We start from the raw sequence: 14231 nt of genomic DNA, 5'->3' as shown, positions 1-14231 counted from the left end.
AAGAATCCTATTTCATCAAGTTATCTATAGTAATTTAATAAATATAACCTGTATTATTGGTACACTATGCAAAATAGTTATGCCGTACCCCTTTAAACTTTTTTTATTATTATTTACAATTGCATCATTCTCTGGTTCAGTATTCTCTCTGCTCTGACAGTAAAGAAACCTTTCTTCAAGATCCAGAGTCATACTTCTGTATGTTCTCTAAAAACCAGGCTAACAATGGGCAAACAACATAGCCAACAAAGAAGATAAATGTATAATTAACTTTTTAATTAAAAAAAACAGGTAATTCCATGCAACAAGTCACTTTATTCTGTGCGTTATTTCAACCTAAATCGTCAGAAATAGCCTCATCGGATGTCTTCTGGGTGGTGCATGCATAAAGAGCATATATTATATCAGCAAGAGTAACAAGAAAAACAGCACTCACCTGATCCTTCCAACAGGTCTCACTCTTCCTGAAAATACTCCCCTGACACCTGCACTTCGGCAAATATTAATGTCACCTATTTAATGGATTAAAACCACATCTTGAAAGAAGAATTGGGTGAGTGCTGTTTTTCTTGTTACTCTCCTGATATAATAATTAATGTTTTACCTTTTATCTCTATATATTTTAGATTTACAAAGATTTACATTGCCTGGATCATCCTGTTTTTTTCTTATCATTTCAAAGGCAATATTAAAACAATAGAAAGTTTGTGGTCTCTATCCACGAGGCCAGCTGATGAAGAAACGCCAAGTGCCATAAACAATGTAACATATCATTTTATTTATTTTTTTCTATGCGTTTCGAAGAATAACCCACTTCTTCAGGAAACAAAAACATAGCCCGGTGGCTCCACCCTGATGCTGCCGTTTCCCCTGGAAGAAGTATGGTGAAACGGCGTTGATGGAGTGCAGCTACAGGGCAAGTGGGCCCTCTTACGCTGATCCTGGGCTGTAAGTTTATCTATATTTTGAATGTCCATATTGAATGTATATGTTTGTCAAATGTACTTATGGACTCTGAACAGACTTATTTTGAGGCTAATATGGAAGATTAGACTCATAACTATGTTGGCACTTGCACTTTATCCTGATCCTGAACAGAAAACTCATCGTTGTTACAAATTCAGAAATGTATATGTCTTTGCATATTCCCACATAGTTTTTGTTTTTGATAGTTGAGAGATTCCCTGTTTCTTTTTAATGGTGAATTTTTGTATGTGTTTATTTTCAATAGAAATTGTATATATATATTTTTTTTTTTTTTATCTTGACAACCATCATTTTTATTGGATATGTACACACAATATATATACCTTTATAATATATTTTTTCTAATACATAACCTTTCAGAAAGACAAAACTAAATGGTGGAAACAGTACAAATATGTACATACAGTGCGCATGTGCAATGTATTCTTATAAATGTAGAGTTTCTAGGCATCATTCTCACATACACAATGCATTAGCTTCAGCAGACATAAGAAAATACTGTATAACCCCTGTAACTGAACTAGGGGACTACTAAACCTCTGATGAAAATGATCAAACTGCAAATACTAATTAAATGATGATTTCAGAAGTGCCCTGGAACGCGCTCTTGTGCAGTCCGAGTAGAACTGCTCACACCAGTGCCAAATGCCATACGTCTCTTTATAACCTGAGGTTATTTCCCTTGGGCAGTGTTTGCATATTTTGATATGGAAGTGGTATGCATAATGTGATTATTGAGACAAGTGTGGCAATTTGTCAGTAATAGCAGTAGTAACAATATAGACTGTATTGCTCTGTCAATGGTTTCAACACAATCTATACACCATATTAAATATCATTATCGATCTACCATAGCTTTCTACAAGTAGAATAACATATTTCCTTACCCAGATTTCCATCAAAGCCATAAAATATTTAACTACCTTGACCTTTTTTTTTTCTAAATTCTTATAATTATTTAAACAATAATGATCCTGCCCACGCAAGAATCTGAGAAAAACTGGAGGTCTAGTCTGTTTATGCAATGGGCTAGCTGTGTTTTTATTTACTTTTTAGTAGTACTAAGGCTATGTTCACACATTCCAATTATCTGTTTCATTTTAGGAACAGAAACATAACTTGTGTCCAAATGGATCCATTGCATAACTGATGCAAATAGAAGCAGAGGGACCCCATTGATTATTATGTGTCAGTTTTTAGAAAAAAAAATTCTGCGTTACGTACCTTTTTCTTCCATTCTAAAAACGAACAGAAAATGGAACAAGGATGGTGCCCCCCATATTTATTAATGAGGCCTCTTTGTTTCTGTTTGCATCAGTTATGAAACAATTATGTTTGAGTTACAAGATTGTTCCTAAGATAAAACAGGCAATCAGAAATCCAGAATGCAGGTGTGAATTGGCCTAAATTGGTTAAGCATTATAACTGGATGTCATAATTGCATAAAATGGGAAAGCCACAATATCAGTAAAACACATTACCAATATTATTAAGAAACCAAAAAGCAATAGAAGCAATCAAATCCACACTCTAATCATGGCCTAACACTTAATATTAACAGAATTATTACTGAATGGAATATAATAATTCTACTTTCCATATGAACTGTTGCTGTGCCCCCCATTCCTGTTATCATATGTTCAATATCAAAGAAACACTGTAAGGCCAAAATCACACTTCAATTTTTTTGGAGGGAACTAAAAAATGGGCTGTTTTTCAATAGTGATCTGAATTCGATTTTCATCCATTTTTGGTTCCAGAACCTGATTTTCCATCTATTGTCATCCATTTTTCTCATATATATTCATTTCAATGAGATTCAAATTCAGACAAGTCTCTGTTTTTCACAAGTGGACATGTGAATATGGTCATAGACTAAAATGGGCATGTGCTGTATCCATGAAAAAAAATGAATGGGACGCATATGAAGCTCGAACGTGTGGACTCGATCTAAGTAGCAGCTATGATTCAGAGTGGTGACATTTCTCATTCATTCTTTTCAGAAAGAAATAGTACATTAAGCTATACAGTCCAGTATATGTATGGGAAAAAGACATCCATCAACAACTTATTTAGCACGACTGTACTTCTTAAAAGAATGCATGGTTCCTTGTAGTCCAAAGCTACTACTTTAATTGTTCATTAATAAAATATTTAACATTTCAAATATTTATGTACCAAGTTTTTAGTATCTAATTATAGAGAAATTATTCCTGTAATTACACATTAATTGTAAAATGATTTTGGAACGTGTTTAGGGAGTTTTTCATTGGTATTTTATGTATATGTAAGATTGAATGCAGTATATTTTTCAATGCATATAACATTATCAGACTGGATGGGTATATCTGGGACAATTAGGAAATGTAAATGTGTCAAACATGCCGACTTATTCTGTATTATTCAATATATTTCTGAACATAAATAGGTAACATTGCTCCTTTATCATTTCCACAAGCACTTTAAAAAACTATTATGACATTTTAATAAGCACAACATGCAATTGTTCATGATGCAATTTAAAAAATTCAGGTTTTTTACTACATTTAATTCTGTCTTACTCAACTTTTCATTTCCTGTATATGCCTCTAAACCACTTTTCTTAGGAACAAAGCACATGAAAAATGCAAAAGTTTTGGTCACGGTCTTAAAATATAATGACGTTTGTAAAGTTTATTGAATTTAAGGATTCATACATATATTCATAAAATATATTTTGGTATGATGTAGCATGGTATTCTAGGGTTCTTATGGTAAGTCATAGTATAACATAGTAAGGTGTTATATACTATGGTATGGAAAGGTATAATATATGGTATAATCTAACTTGCTACAGTAACATTAGATAATACTGTTAGTTAAAATATATTAATATATAATATGGCACACTAAGGTATAAAATAAGATATAATAAGATATAGTATATCAGCTGTCAGCAGGTATCCTAAGGTAGCCTATTGAATAGTACAGTATGGTAAGGTATTTTATATTAGCTGTGGTATAGTATAAAGTGTTGTGGTGGCATTTTATTGTATAATATAGCTTAACAGGATGAAACCATATGATATAATATGATACACTACTGTATATACAATAATATAAGGTATTGTATCAAAATGTAATACTGGAAGGTAAAGACTAAAATGATGATCCCTACACTGGCTCCGCATTGCCTAGAGACTCCAGTTCAAAACCCTAGCCATGGCATACAAAGCCATCCACAACCTGTCTCCATATATCTGTGACCTCGTCTCCCGGTACTTACCTGCTTGCAACCTCTGATCCTCACAAGATCTCCTTCTCCCCTCTTATCTCCTCTTCCAACAATCGCGTACAATATTTCTCAGGCTCATCCCTCCTTCTCTGGAACTCTCTACTCCAACATATCAGACTCTTGCCTACCATGGAAACCTTCAAAAGGAACCCCAAGTCCCATCTCTTCCCGAAAAGCCTACAACCTGCAGTAACCACCAAACCGCTGTATAACCCTGTCTACCTTCGCCTACCATATCCTCACCCATCCTTTGTAGACTGTGAGCCCTCGTAGGCAGGGTCCTCTCTCCTCTTGTACCAGTTGGTGACTTGTATTGCTCATGATTATCGTAATTGTTTTTTATTATGTATACCCCTTTCACATGTAAAGTGCCATGGAATAAATGGTGCTATAATAATAAATAATAATAATATCGTAGTTTAATAAAAATTTCATATGGTAATATACAGTATATTGTAATAGGGTAAGGTATCACATAGTATAGCAAAGTGTCGTAATTATGTCGTAGAGTTAAATATTTTATGTTATGGTACAAAAAAATATAAAGTATGCAAGCATGTGTCTGAGTTCTGCTTATACAAATATATGTCCTTACAAAGCAATATATTACTTCAACATCTTTTCATCACCCATAATGGATTACATCCCATTGACAAATTTTTAAAGTACTAAATATGGCATAACCCACCATAACTGATTTGTGTCAGCAATGTTGCTAAATTTTGTTTTTCATTCACACTACATTACAAATTCTATTTCAGTTAGGGAAATATCACTTCTGACCTTTTCATTTTATAAACATATTTTTTCTATAAATGTCCCATTGTATGCAAAGCTGTATAAATATAGCTAAATGTTGATACATACAGATAAACATATGTGTGTAATCAGTAAAATACACAGTGATATATAAATGAAGTAACATTCTTACCAAAAAGGGCATCTCCCAGAACAATGCTGACACAGATACTTTGTGTGATAAGACACAAACGCTCCATTCTCATCAAAACGAGCGGGGGAGTCTTATTTCCCTCTGTCTCAGTCTACTTGAACGTAAAATTGAGTTGGCACCTGTGTAGCTCACGTGTTGAGAAAAATAAAGAAGTCTGTTCTGATGAAAATTAACTGTTGTAGATGAAGGAACTTGTGGTGAGTAGAATGGGTGGTCTTTCTGTGGCTTGTGGTCTACCTTGATACGCGAGCTGTGGTTGTATTCACAACTCTCTTGACAGCGAAGTATTATTGAATTCAGATTGTAAAAAAGACTTGTCCATAGAGAAAAATGTAGCCAGATGGTCAAAAAGTGAAGGTTCCAACTTTTTTCAGGTCTTGGATTCTTTAAAGTCCTATATCTAAAGACTAATTAGCACTGATCGATGTTCTGAAATCTTTAACAAGGTATGGTAATGCAATACTCTTTCCATCCTGTGTCCTATAGCTAGTTTTTTTTGCTGTGTCTCAGTGTCATATGAGTTAAGAAGCGCTTATGGATACAGGCCTTGTCCGCAGAGAAGTGAGAAACACGAGGAAGCATCTGAATATGAAAGCTGATGACTTGCAGACAATGCACTGATGTACTTACCTCTCATTGTAGGAGGAGTATTTTACTTGTGTCTCTATTATGTGACGATGTGGAGGCGGTGAAAGGAAGAAATCTCATACACTGAATGATGTAGAAAGGGAACGTACCTTGTCTAGCTTGCATGTTTGTCAGATTCATATAAATGCAAAATAGAATCATTGTATAATCAAACTTTACACAACTTTCTAAAATTCTTTTTCATTTTGTCACTATTTTCAATATCTTAAATTGCTGTCAGCAAAAAAACAAAAAAACATTCTGATTCACACAAAGAGGTTAAAAAAATCTGTACAAACTTTAGCTATCCCAACTCAGTCACTCAAAGAATAAGTGATGACTTGATTGTGTAATGGACACCGCACTGCCCTTGCTTATTGAGCCAGTGCGCGTGTCCTGAGTTGAGCGGATGGTGCCCAAAGATTCCAGAGGAACCGGACGGCCGCGGTGGGGAAGCATGCTTCAGCTAAAGAGGACGGGAAGCATGCTTCAGCTAAAGAGGACCTGAAGCATGTGACGGCAAGGAGAGTGTCAGGGGGTGGAGACAAGCCCTGGACTCCGGGGACCGGAGCTTGGGCTAGAGAAGCCCAGGGGAATGCCAGACCGACACGGGTAAACCAGGAGATGACACAGTACAGGCGGAAACGGACAGATATGGTCAATAACAATCCAGGGTCAGAAAGCCAGAGATAGCAGTATGGTATAAGATGGCAAACACAAAGCGGAAGGTCAGGGACAAACAAAGGTCAAAACCGAGAGACTAAGAAAGTACAGAATCGGGTAGCAAACTCAGAAACAGGAACGGACCGGATCATACACAAGCAATCACACACAGGCAGGCAATATCCTCAGATACACGGGGGTCAGGAACTCAGCCGAGGTCAAAAGTATCACTGACAATGGACAGAGCCCAAAAGAGGCTATTGAAAGCCCTCCCACAGCCAGAGGGAGGCCAACAGTCTGGCTGGGATAGCACGCACGCAGGCGCGCGCAACAGATATTAAGTGCAACAGTATCAAGTGCTTGGCAGTTAGACAATGGAATTGAAGCTGATGTTCCTCTCTTCTTCACACAGGTATTTCATCCATCATCCATTTGTGTGCTCTGTCTGACAAGTGTGAATGAAACCATATCTAGCAAGCTTTTTTCATGGTATTTCATCCATCATCCGTTTGTGTGCTCTGTCTGACAAGTGTGAACGGAACCATATCTTGCAAGCTTTTTTCATGGTATTTCATCCATCACTCCTGTGGTGATTTTGTTTTTGTTTTTTCTTTTCTCTCTTTTTGGTTTCTGCTTTAAAGTGTTCAAAGCTATTTTTTTTTCTTTCCCCACTGTTTTATGGCCTTGTTCAGCATTGGTTGTTTACCCTGCATAGTAATGCCTGCTCTGGCCTTATGCTAATTGCTTAATTGCTGATTGTGGCCATTTGTTGCCTGATGGTAGCAGTCATTTCATTACATATATATTTAGTCTGGCTGGGATAGCACGTGCGCAGGGTGACGCACGCAACAGATATTAAGTGCAACAGTATCAAGTGCTTGGCACTTAGACAATGGCAGTTGGACAGGGCAAAAGAACCACTCAAAGCAAATAATATCAAGATCCTAGAAAACAACCAAAAAACCAAAACACAACAAGGATCCTTAAAATATAACTTTTAATAATTAAAGCTAAAAAAAAAGTTTGTTCCAATATATGCAACAAAGGTATTACAAAATACAACCCATGAGAGCCAGATACAAACTACCTTGCCCTGTCAGGTGCCCTATTCTTAATTCCTACCTGACAGCGGAGGTTGGCACCCTAAGTTTCTGCGGTAGGCGCCCCCGCTCCTCGACGACTGGCCCTAGTAGCCCTAAATAGACCCTATATTCCCTAAAAGAGACGTGCCAAATATATCCACCCCAGAAAAAATGAAAGAAATATAAAAAATCAAAAAACTACACAAATAAAAATAGAAAAAAATCAAGAAAATGAACATAGCAGAAAAACAAAGAATATTTTCTTGATCCGCCAAACCAGAGAGTCCCTTAGATAGGGATAGTCGAAAATGTCACTGCCAAAGGGGTAAAAATAACACCAATGTCTCTTTAATCCAGAAAAATATCAGCGGGCCACTCCATCCCATGTATATACTTCAGGGTGACCATGTGCTTCTGTACATTCAATGACATTTCCCAAAGAGGGACATATCCACTATAAATACCCCCAAAAATGAAAGGAATATAACAAAAATCAAAAAAACTACAAAAAAAAAAAAAAAAATGAAAAAAATAAACACAGCAAAAAAACACAAATTTTTTGTCTGCCAGAAGAAAAGAGTCCCTAAAAGGGAATAGTACAAAGTCACACCCCAATAGGTAAAAATACCAATGTCTCGTTTATCCACAAAATATCAGCGAGCCACTCCATCCCATATTTATACTTGCAGGAAAAAAATAATAAATATAGTCCAAAAAATAAATCCAAAAACGTCCAATGACTCCCAGATATATGGAATTCACAAAAGGACAGTGGCCCACATCATACCAGAGACATCCCAGCAAAAAGAAAAAACAGAGAACCACCAAAGCAGGTTAAAAAAGTTGTCCCAAAACACCCCATAGTTCAATACTGTATCCAACGCTTCTACTCATCTGCGTCCCAGAGGCGTTGTGGGTGGTGATGCGATCATCCAGCTCCTTTAATCTCCTGCCGGGATATCCTCCCTATTCTGCCCGACGCGTTCCCCCCCCCCCCCCCCCGTAAGAATCCTGGGGGTTCATCAGGGGACATGGATCAATGCCACAAAGATATCAATATGCAGTTGGACAGGGCAGCAGACAGGTAAGGTGATTAAGTTTTACAAACCATCATGCTTCTTGGTCATTCATATTACAGTATGAATTCATCATATCAATCTGCTTCTTATTTGTTTTTACTTCTGCTTTCTCACAACACACCCGCCCTTCAACACCTTCTGTGCACTCTCTCCATATACACCCCTCCCTTCTCCCCTCTCCCATGTATAACTCTGAGGCTCTACTGACATTTCTTACCCACTCCAAACCATCCAATACCTCCATGCAGCACTCAAAATGCTCATACAAATCATCCCACCACCTGCTCTTTCTGTTTTTTCTCCTTTTACTAATTGCAGGCGACATCACCCCAAACCCTGGGCCTCATTCCACCAGCATACATTACTCTCCTCCAGCTATATATAAAAACCCTGCTAATCTTATTAACATTCAGTGCATGCCTTCTGCTATTGCTTTCCACTGTGCTCTCTGGAATGCACGGTCTGTGTGTAACAAACTAACTTACATTCACGATTTCTTCCTCTCTAATTCTCTTAACCTTCTGGCTATTACAGAAACCTGGATCCAGCATTCAGACAACACCGCCGCTGCTACTCTCTCATTTGGTGGGCTGAAATTTTCACATACCGCCAGAGCTGAGAACAGACAGGGTGGAGGTGTTGGTTTGCTCCTTTCATCACAATGTGACTTCCAGGTCATCCCCCCGGATCCCTCACTTACATTTCCTTCCTGCGAAGTCCACGCCGTCAGACTCTTTAAGCCCTTCTCCTTGAGAGTGGCGGTTGTTTATCGCCCTCCAGGCTCCTCCCGCCAGTTTCTAGACCACAGTGCCACCTGGCTTACTCACTTTCTATCCTGTGACATCCCCGCCCTCATCATGGGAGACTTTAACATCCCCATCAATGATCCCCTCTCCAAATCTGCCTCTCATCTTCTTTCTCTAACTTCTTCATTCGGCCTCTCACAGTTTACTAATTCTTCTACGCATGAGGACGGGAATACTCTGGACCTGGTTTTCTCCCGTCCCGGCTCGTTGAACGACTTTATTAACTCCCCTCTCCCGCTCTCGGACCCCAACTTTCTTTCCTTCTCTGTCAAGAATTGTCTCCTCACCTGGGACACCCCCACTTACCACACTTATCAGAATACACGTACCATTAACACCTAGCAGCTTATGGACAATCTCCACACATCTTTAGCCCCCATCTCCTCCCTCTCCTGTCCAGACTTAGCATTGTCACACTTCAATAATACACTGAAGAATGCCCTAGATGAAGCAGCACCTTCCACACGCAGAAAGACTCAACACAGACAATGGCAGCCCTGGCACACTATGCAAACACGCTTTCTTCAGCGTTGCTCAAGGTGTGCAGAGCGGCAGTGGAGAAAATCTCTATTAGCAGAAGACTTCATCCACTATAAGTTCATGCTCAAAACCTATAACTCTGCCCTTCATCTGGCCAAACAATCCTACTTCCCCACACTCATCACCTCACTATCCAACAACCCAAAATGACTTTTTGAAACCTTAAACTCCCTCCTGAAACCTAAAGTACAGGCCCCCTTCACCAACCTCAGCGGTCAGGATCTGGCCACTTATTTCCTAGAAAAAATCCAAATTCGCTGCCGCACCTCAAGCTCACTAGACATCTTTGAGCCTATTTCAGAAGAAGTTTCCAAGCTCCTCGCTTCTGCTCGGCCTACAACCTGCAACAGTGACCCCATTCCTTCACATCTCCTGCAGTCTCTCTCACCAATGGTCATCACTCACCTGACTAAAATATTTAACCTCTCTCTCTTTATTCAGGTATCTTTCCCTCCTCATTTAAACATGCCATCATAACCCCTTTACTTAGAAAGCCATCCCTGGACCAGAACTAGACTGCTAACTACTGACCTGTCTCTAACCTTTCCTTCATCTCTAAACTCCTGCAACGCTTGGCCCACTCCCGTCTAATCCGCTATCTCTCAGATAACTCTCTTCTCGACCCCTTACAATCTGGTTTCCGCTCTTTACACTCCACTGAAACTGCCCTCACTAAAGTCTCTAATGATCTAATAACAGCTAAATCCAAAGATCATTGTTCCCTGCTGATTCTCCTGGATCTCTCCACAGCATTTGACACTATTGATCATCAGCTCCTCCTCTCTATGCTCCGCTCGATAGGCCTCAAGGACACAGCCCTCTCCTGGTTCTCCTCCTACCTCTCTGACCGCTCCTTCACTGTATATTTTGCCGGCTCCTCTTCCTCTCCTCGTCCCCTTACTATTGGGGTTCCGCAGGGCTCATTCCTAGGCCCCCTCCTCTCTATACACTTCCCCTATTGGACAAACAATCATCAGATTTGGATTCCAGTACCATCTCTATGCTGACAACACCCAATTATACACTTCTTCCCCTGACATCACCTCAAAATACCAAGGATTGTCTGTCTGCTGTTTCTAACATCATGTCCTCCCTCTATCTGAAACTAAATCTCTCCAAAACGGAACTTCTTGTGTTTCTATCTTCTACTAACCTCACTCTACCCAACATCAAAATTACTCTGGGGGGTTCAACCATAACTCCGAAGCAGCATGCCCGCTGTCTTGGGGTCGCATTTGACACCGAACTTTCTTTTACTCCATATATCCGATTACTCATTCGCTCTTGTCACCTGCATCTTAAAAACATCTCCAGAATCTGACCTTTTCTTACCTTTGAAACTGCTAAGACTCTTACTGTCGTTCTTATTCATTCCCGTCTGGATTACTGCAACTCTCTTCTGATCGGTCTCCCTCTTACCAAACTTTCTCCTCTCCAATCCATCTTGAATGCGGCAGCCAGGGTCATATTTCTGTCCAGCCGCTTTACCGACAGTGCCAGTTATTACACTGGCTACCCATTCACTACAGGGTCCAGTATAAACTCATCTCTCTCACCCACAAAGCTCTCCACAGTTCTGCACCGCCTTATATCTCCTCTCTCATCTCTATCGCCCTACACGTGCCCTCCGTTCTACAAATGACCTAAGACTAGCATCCCCCATAATCCGAACCTCGCACCTCCATCTCCAAGACTTCTCTCGTGCTGCGCCAGCTCTCTGGAATGCACTTCCCCAGACGATCAGGCTGATACTTAGCCCCGACCTATTCAAGCGCGCTTTAAAAACCCATCTCTTCAAACAAGCCTACCACATCAACTACTCAGTAAACTAACTATGCCCTGTTCCCTCCTTCCAAATATTATTCTGAATCTGCACCCTACTATTCATCTGTCTCCACACCCTCCATGCACATAACTGCACTTGATACTTGACTATTGCACTTAACCTCTTTCTACCATTGGACATACTATTCCGTCCATGTGGGGTGGGCCCTACTTCCCATGGACGGAATAGTACTTCCAGTGCGATCAGCCACGCTCACGGGGGGAGCGCGGCCGATCACGGCCGGGTGTCAGTTGACTATCGCAGCTGACATCCGGCACTAAGTGCCAGGATCAGTCACGGACCGCTCCTGGCACATTAACCCCAGGCACACTGCAATCAAAAATGATCGCAGCGTTCCGGCGGCACAGGGAAGCATCGCGCAGGGAGGGGTCTCCCTGCGTGATTCCCTGAGACCCTCGGAGCAATGTGAGGTGATCACGTTGCTCCGAGGTTATCCTACCTCCTCCTCCCTGCAGGCAAGGATCCAAAATAGCTGTGGGGGGCCTCCTGGGTCCTGCAGAGAGGTGGCTTGCAAGCTCCTGCTCAGAGCAGGTGCCGGGAAGCCTCTCTGCAGTGCCTGTGTGATTGCTGATCTGACACAGTGCACTGCAAAGTGTCAGATCAGCGATCTGTCACTATAATGTGATGTCCCCCCTGGGGCAATGTAAAAAAAAATATTTACATGTGTAAAGAAAAAAAAAATCCTAAATAAAGAAAAAAATATATATATATATTGTTCCAATAAATACATTTCTTTATCTAAATAAAAAAAAAAACAATAAAAGTACACAAAATCAAGCATTTACTTTATTTGAGTCACAGTGTAAAGTTTCAACCAACCCCACGGGTTTACTATACTTGCTCCTTCAATTTTATTCAAAGTGCATTATCATATATTTCAACTTTACTATTATTATTTACCATGTTAACTCTTTAATGTATTAACTCTCTAATATGCTGACTAACTAGCATAACAAACCAACTCAAGGCACGAGTTCAATGAAGTGCGACGACTCAACATTCCCTTTAAGGGTTCAAGCAAGATTCAAGTCCTTTCTCTTTGAGGTAGTGCAAATAGCATTCGAGTCAGTCATTAAACAGCAGCAATATTAACTTTCAAAATTATCAGGAACAGTCTTTTCAGTAAGCTTCTTCTTGTAAAACCAGTAGGAGGCACCTTTAAGAAGGTGCAAACTATTTACAAGTGAAAGTTTTTGATCATGCACCGTCCATGATTCCCAGTTCTTTAATGCAACTTGTGCAAACTTAGGATCCTCTTAAAACTGAGGACCTCTTTCAAGAATAACCCTGGTTGGGTTCAATAAACATTAGCAGCAAAAAGGCAACAGTGAACTATTTACAGTCATTTTTCTCATTTCTAAATTACTTTAGCAGTAGCCAAGGCACCAGCTGGTATCGAACACTTCCTAGCCAAGGAAGGTGGGTATCCGGATCTTCTTCTAGTTCCAAGTAAACGTCATGGATTTGTCTCTCATGTATGGTCAAGTCATTAGCTGCTATCAATTTTTGTGTAGTTGCGTACGTATGTCAGCTATTGCATTTGCCACAGCAGTTGTCTCAGTGGCGGTGATTATGCACACAGTGGTAGTAGTGTTGGATTGAGAAGTTGCAGGCTCTGTAACTGGAGGGATAGTGGCGGTATCAACTTTGACACTAGGTGGCGTTGTGGTGGGTGCGCGTTTCCTAACATTTCGAGTGCACCAGCCCTTTTTATCCTTGTGTCGGGTACAGGTCACATGGTCCACTCGGCATAGATCTCATTCAGGATGCCCCCCCCCCCGGAGATGAGATTCCACATCACCGCGGGTGACATAGACGTTTGTCGGCAGCCTGGATTCCTGAATGAAACCCCAACCCCTTTTAGGGTAGAAGGCCACTACTACACCCCATCTGGCTGGAAGATTGTCCTGTGTTTTACATTGGACTTCATGCTCCTTTCTCTCTTTCCATTGTAATATCAAGCATTGTCTATATTCCTCCCAGGTGAGGACTGTGATATAGGACCCTCCCGATTGGGCCTCCCCAGTGGACTCGCTCAACCCGGCTCTCGGAGTGTCCCATTGGAAAATCACCCCCTCAGGGCTTACGTCCAGCGGTATGCCCTCTGGTGCTGGGAGTAGGATTAGGGTCTTGTCGGTGGTGTTGGGAGTCACTGGAGCAGGAGCGAAGGCTGGGGTCTGGTCATAGTCTGGGAGAGGGACTGTCACCGGAGCGGGATCGGTCACCGAGGCAGGGTCGTTTTCTATACCTGCGTCTGATGTGGTTCCATCGATGTCGGTCCACTCCGCTGATGAGGATGCTGGAGTCAGCTGCTGCACGGACTGCGACTCTTCCAGTACGATCTTCCTACACAGGACCGACTTCCATTTCTTCAC

The 14231-nt window shown here is 40.6% G+C and overlaps 1 protein-coding gene across 1 annotated transcript in view; it reads right to left on the bottom strand.

Moving 5' to 3' along the window:
* PDCD1 (programmed cell death 1) overlaps nt 1–5676 on the bottom strand; it is a 102664-nt gene extending 96988 nt beyond the window's left edge. Inside the window, exon 1 of the mRNA XM_069727071.1 lies at nt 5193–5676. Within this exon, the coding sequence (XP_069583172.1) occupies nt 5193–5265 (73 nt within the window). The 5' untranslated portion in view covers nt 5266–5676. The remainder of the gene's footprint in view (nt 1–5192) is intronic.
* Nucleotides 5677–14231: the final 8555 nt, after the last annotated feature.

The sequence above is a fragment of the Ranitomeya imitator genome, chromosome 5 (genome assembly GCF_032444005.1).
Source record: "Ranitomeya imitator isolate aRanImi1 chromosome 5, aRanImi1.pri, whole genome shotgun sequence".
Classification (NCBI taxonomy): Eukaryota; Metazoa; Chordata; class Amphibia; order Anura; family Dendrobatidae; genus Ranitomeya; species Ranitomeya imitator.
Note: the sequence above shows the minus strand (reverse complement) of the source record. Positions and strands in the feature narration are given on the sequence as shown.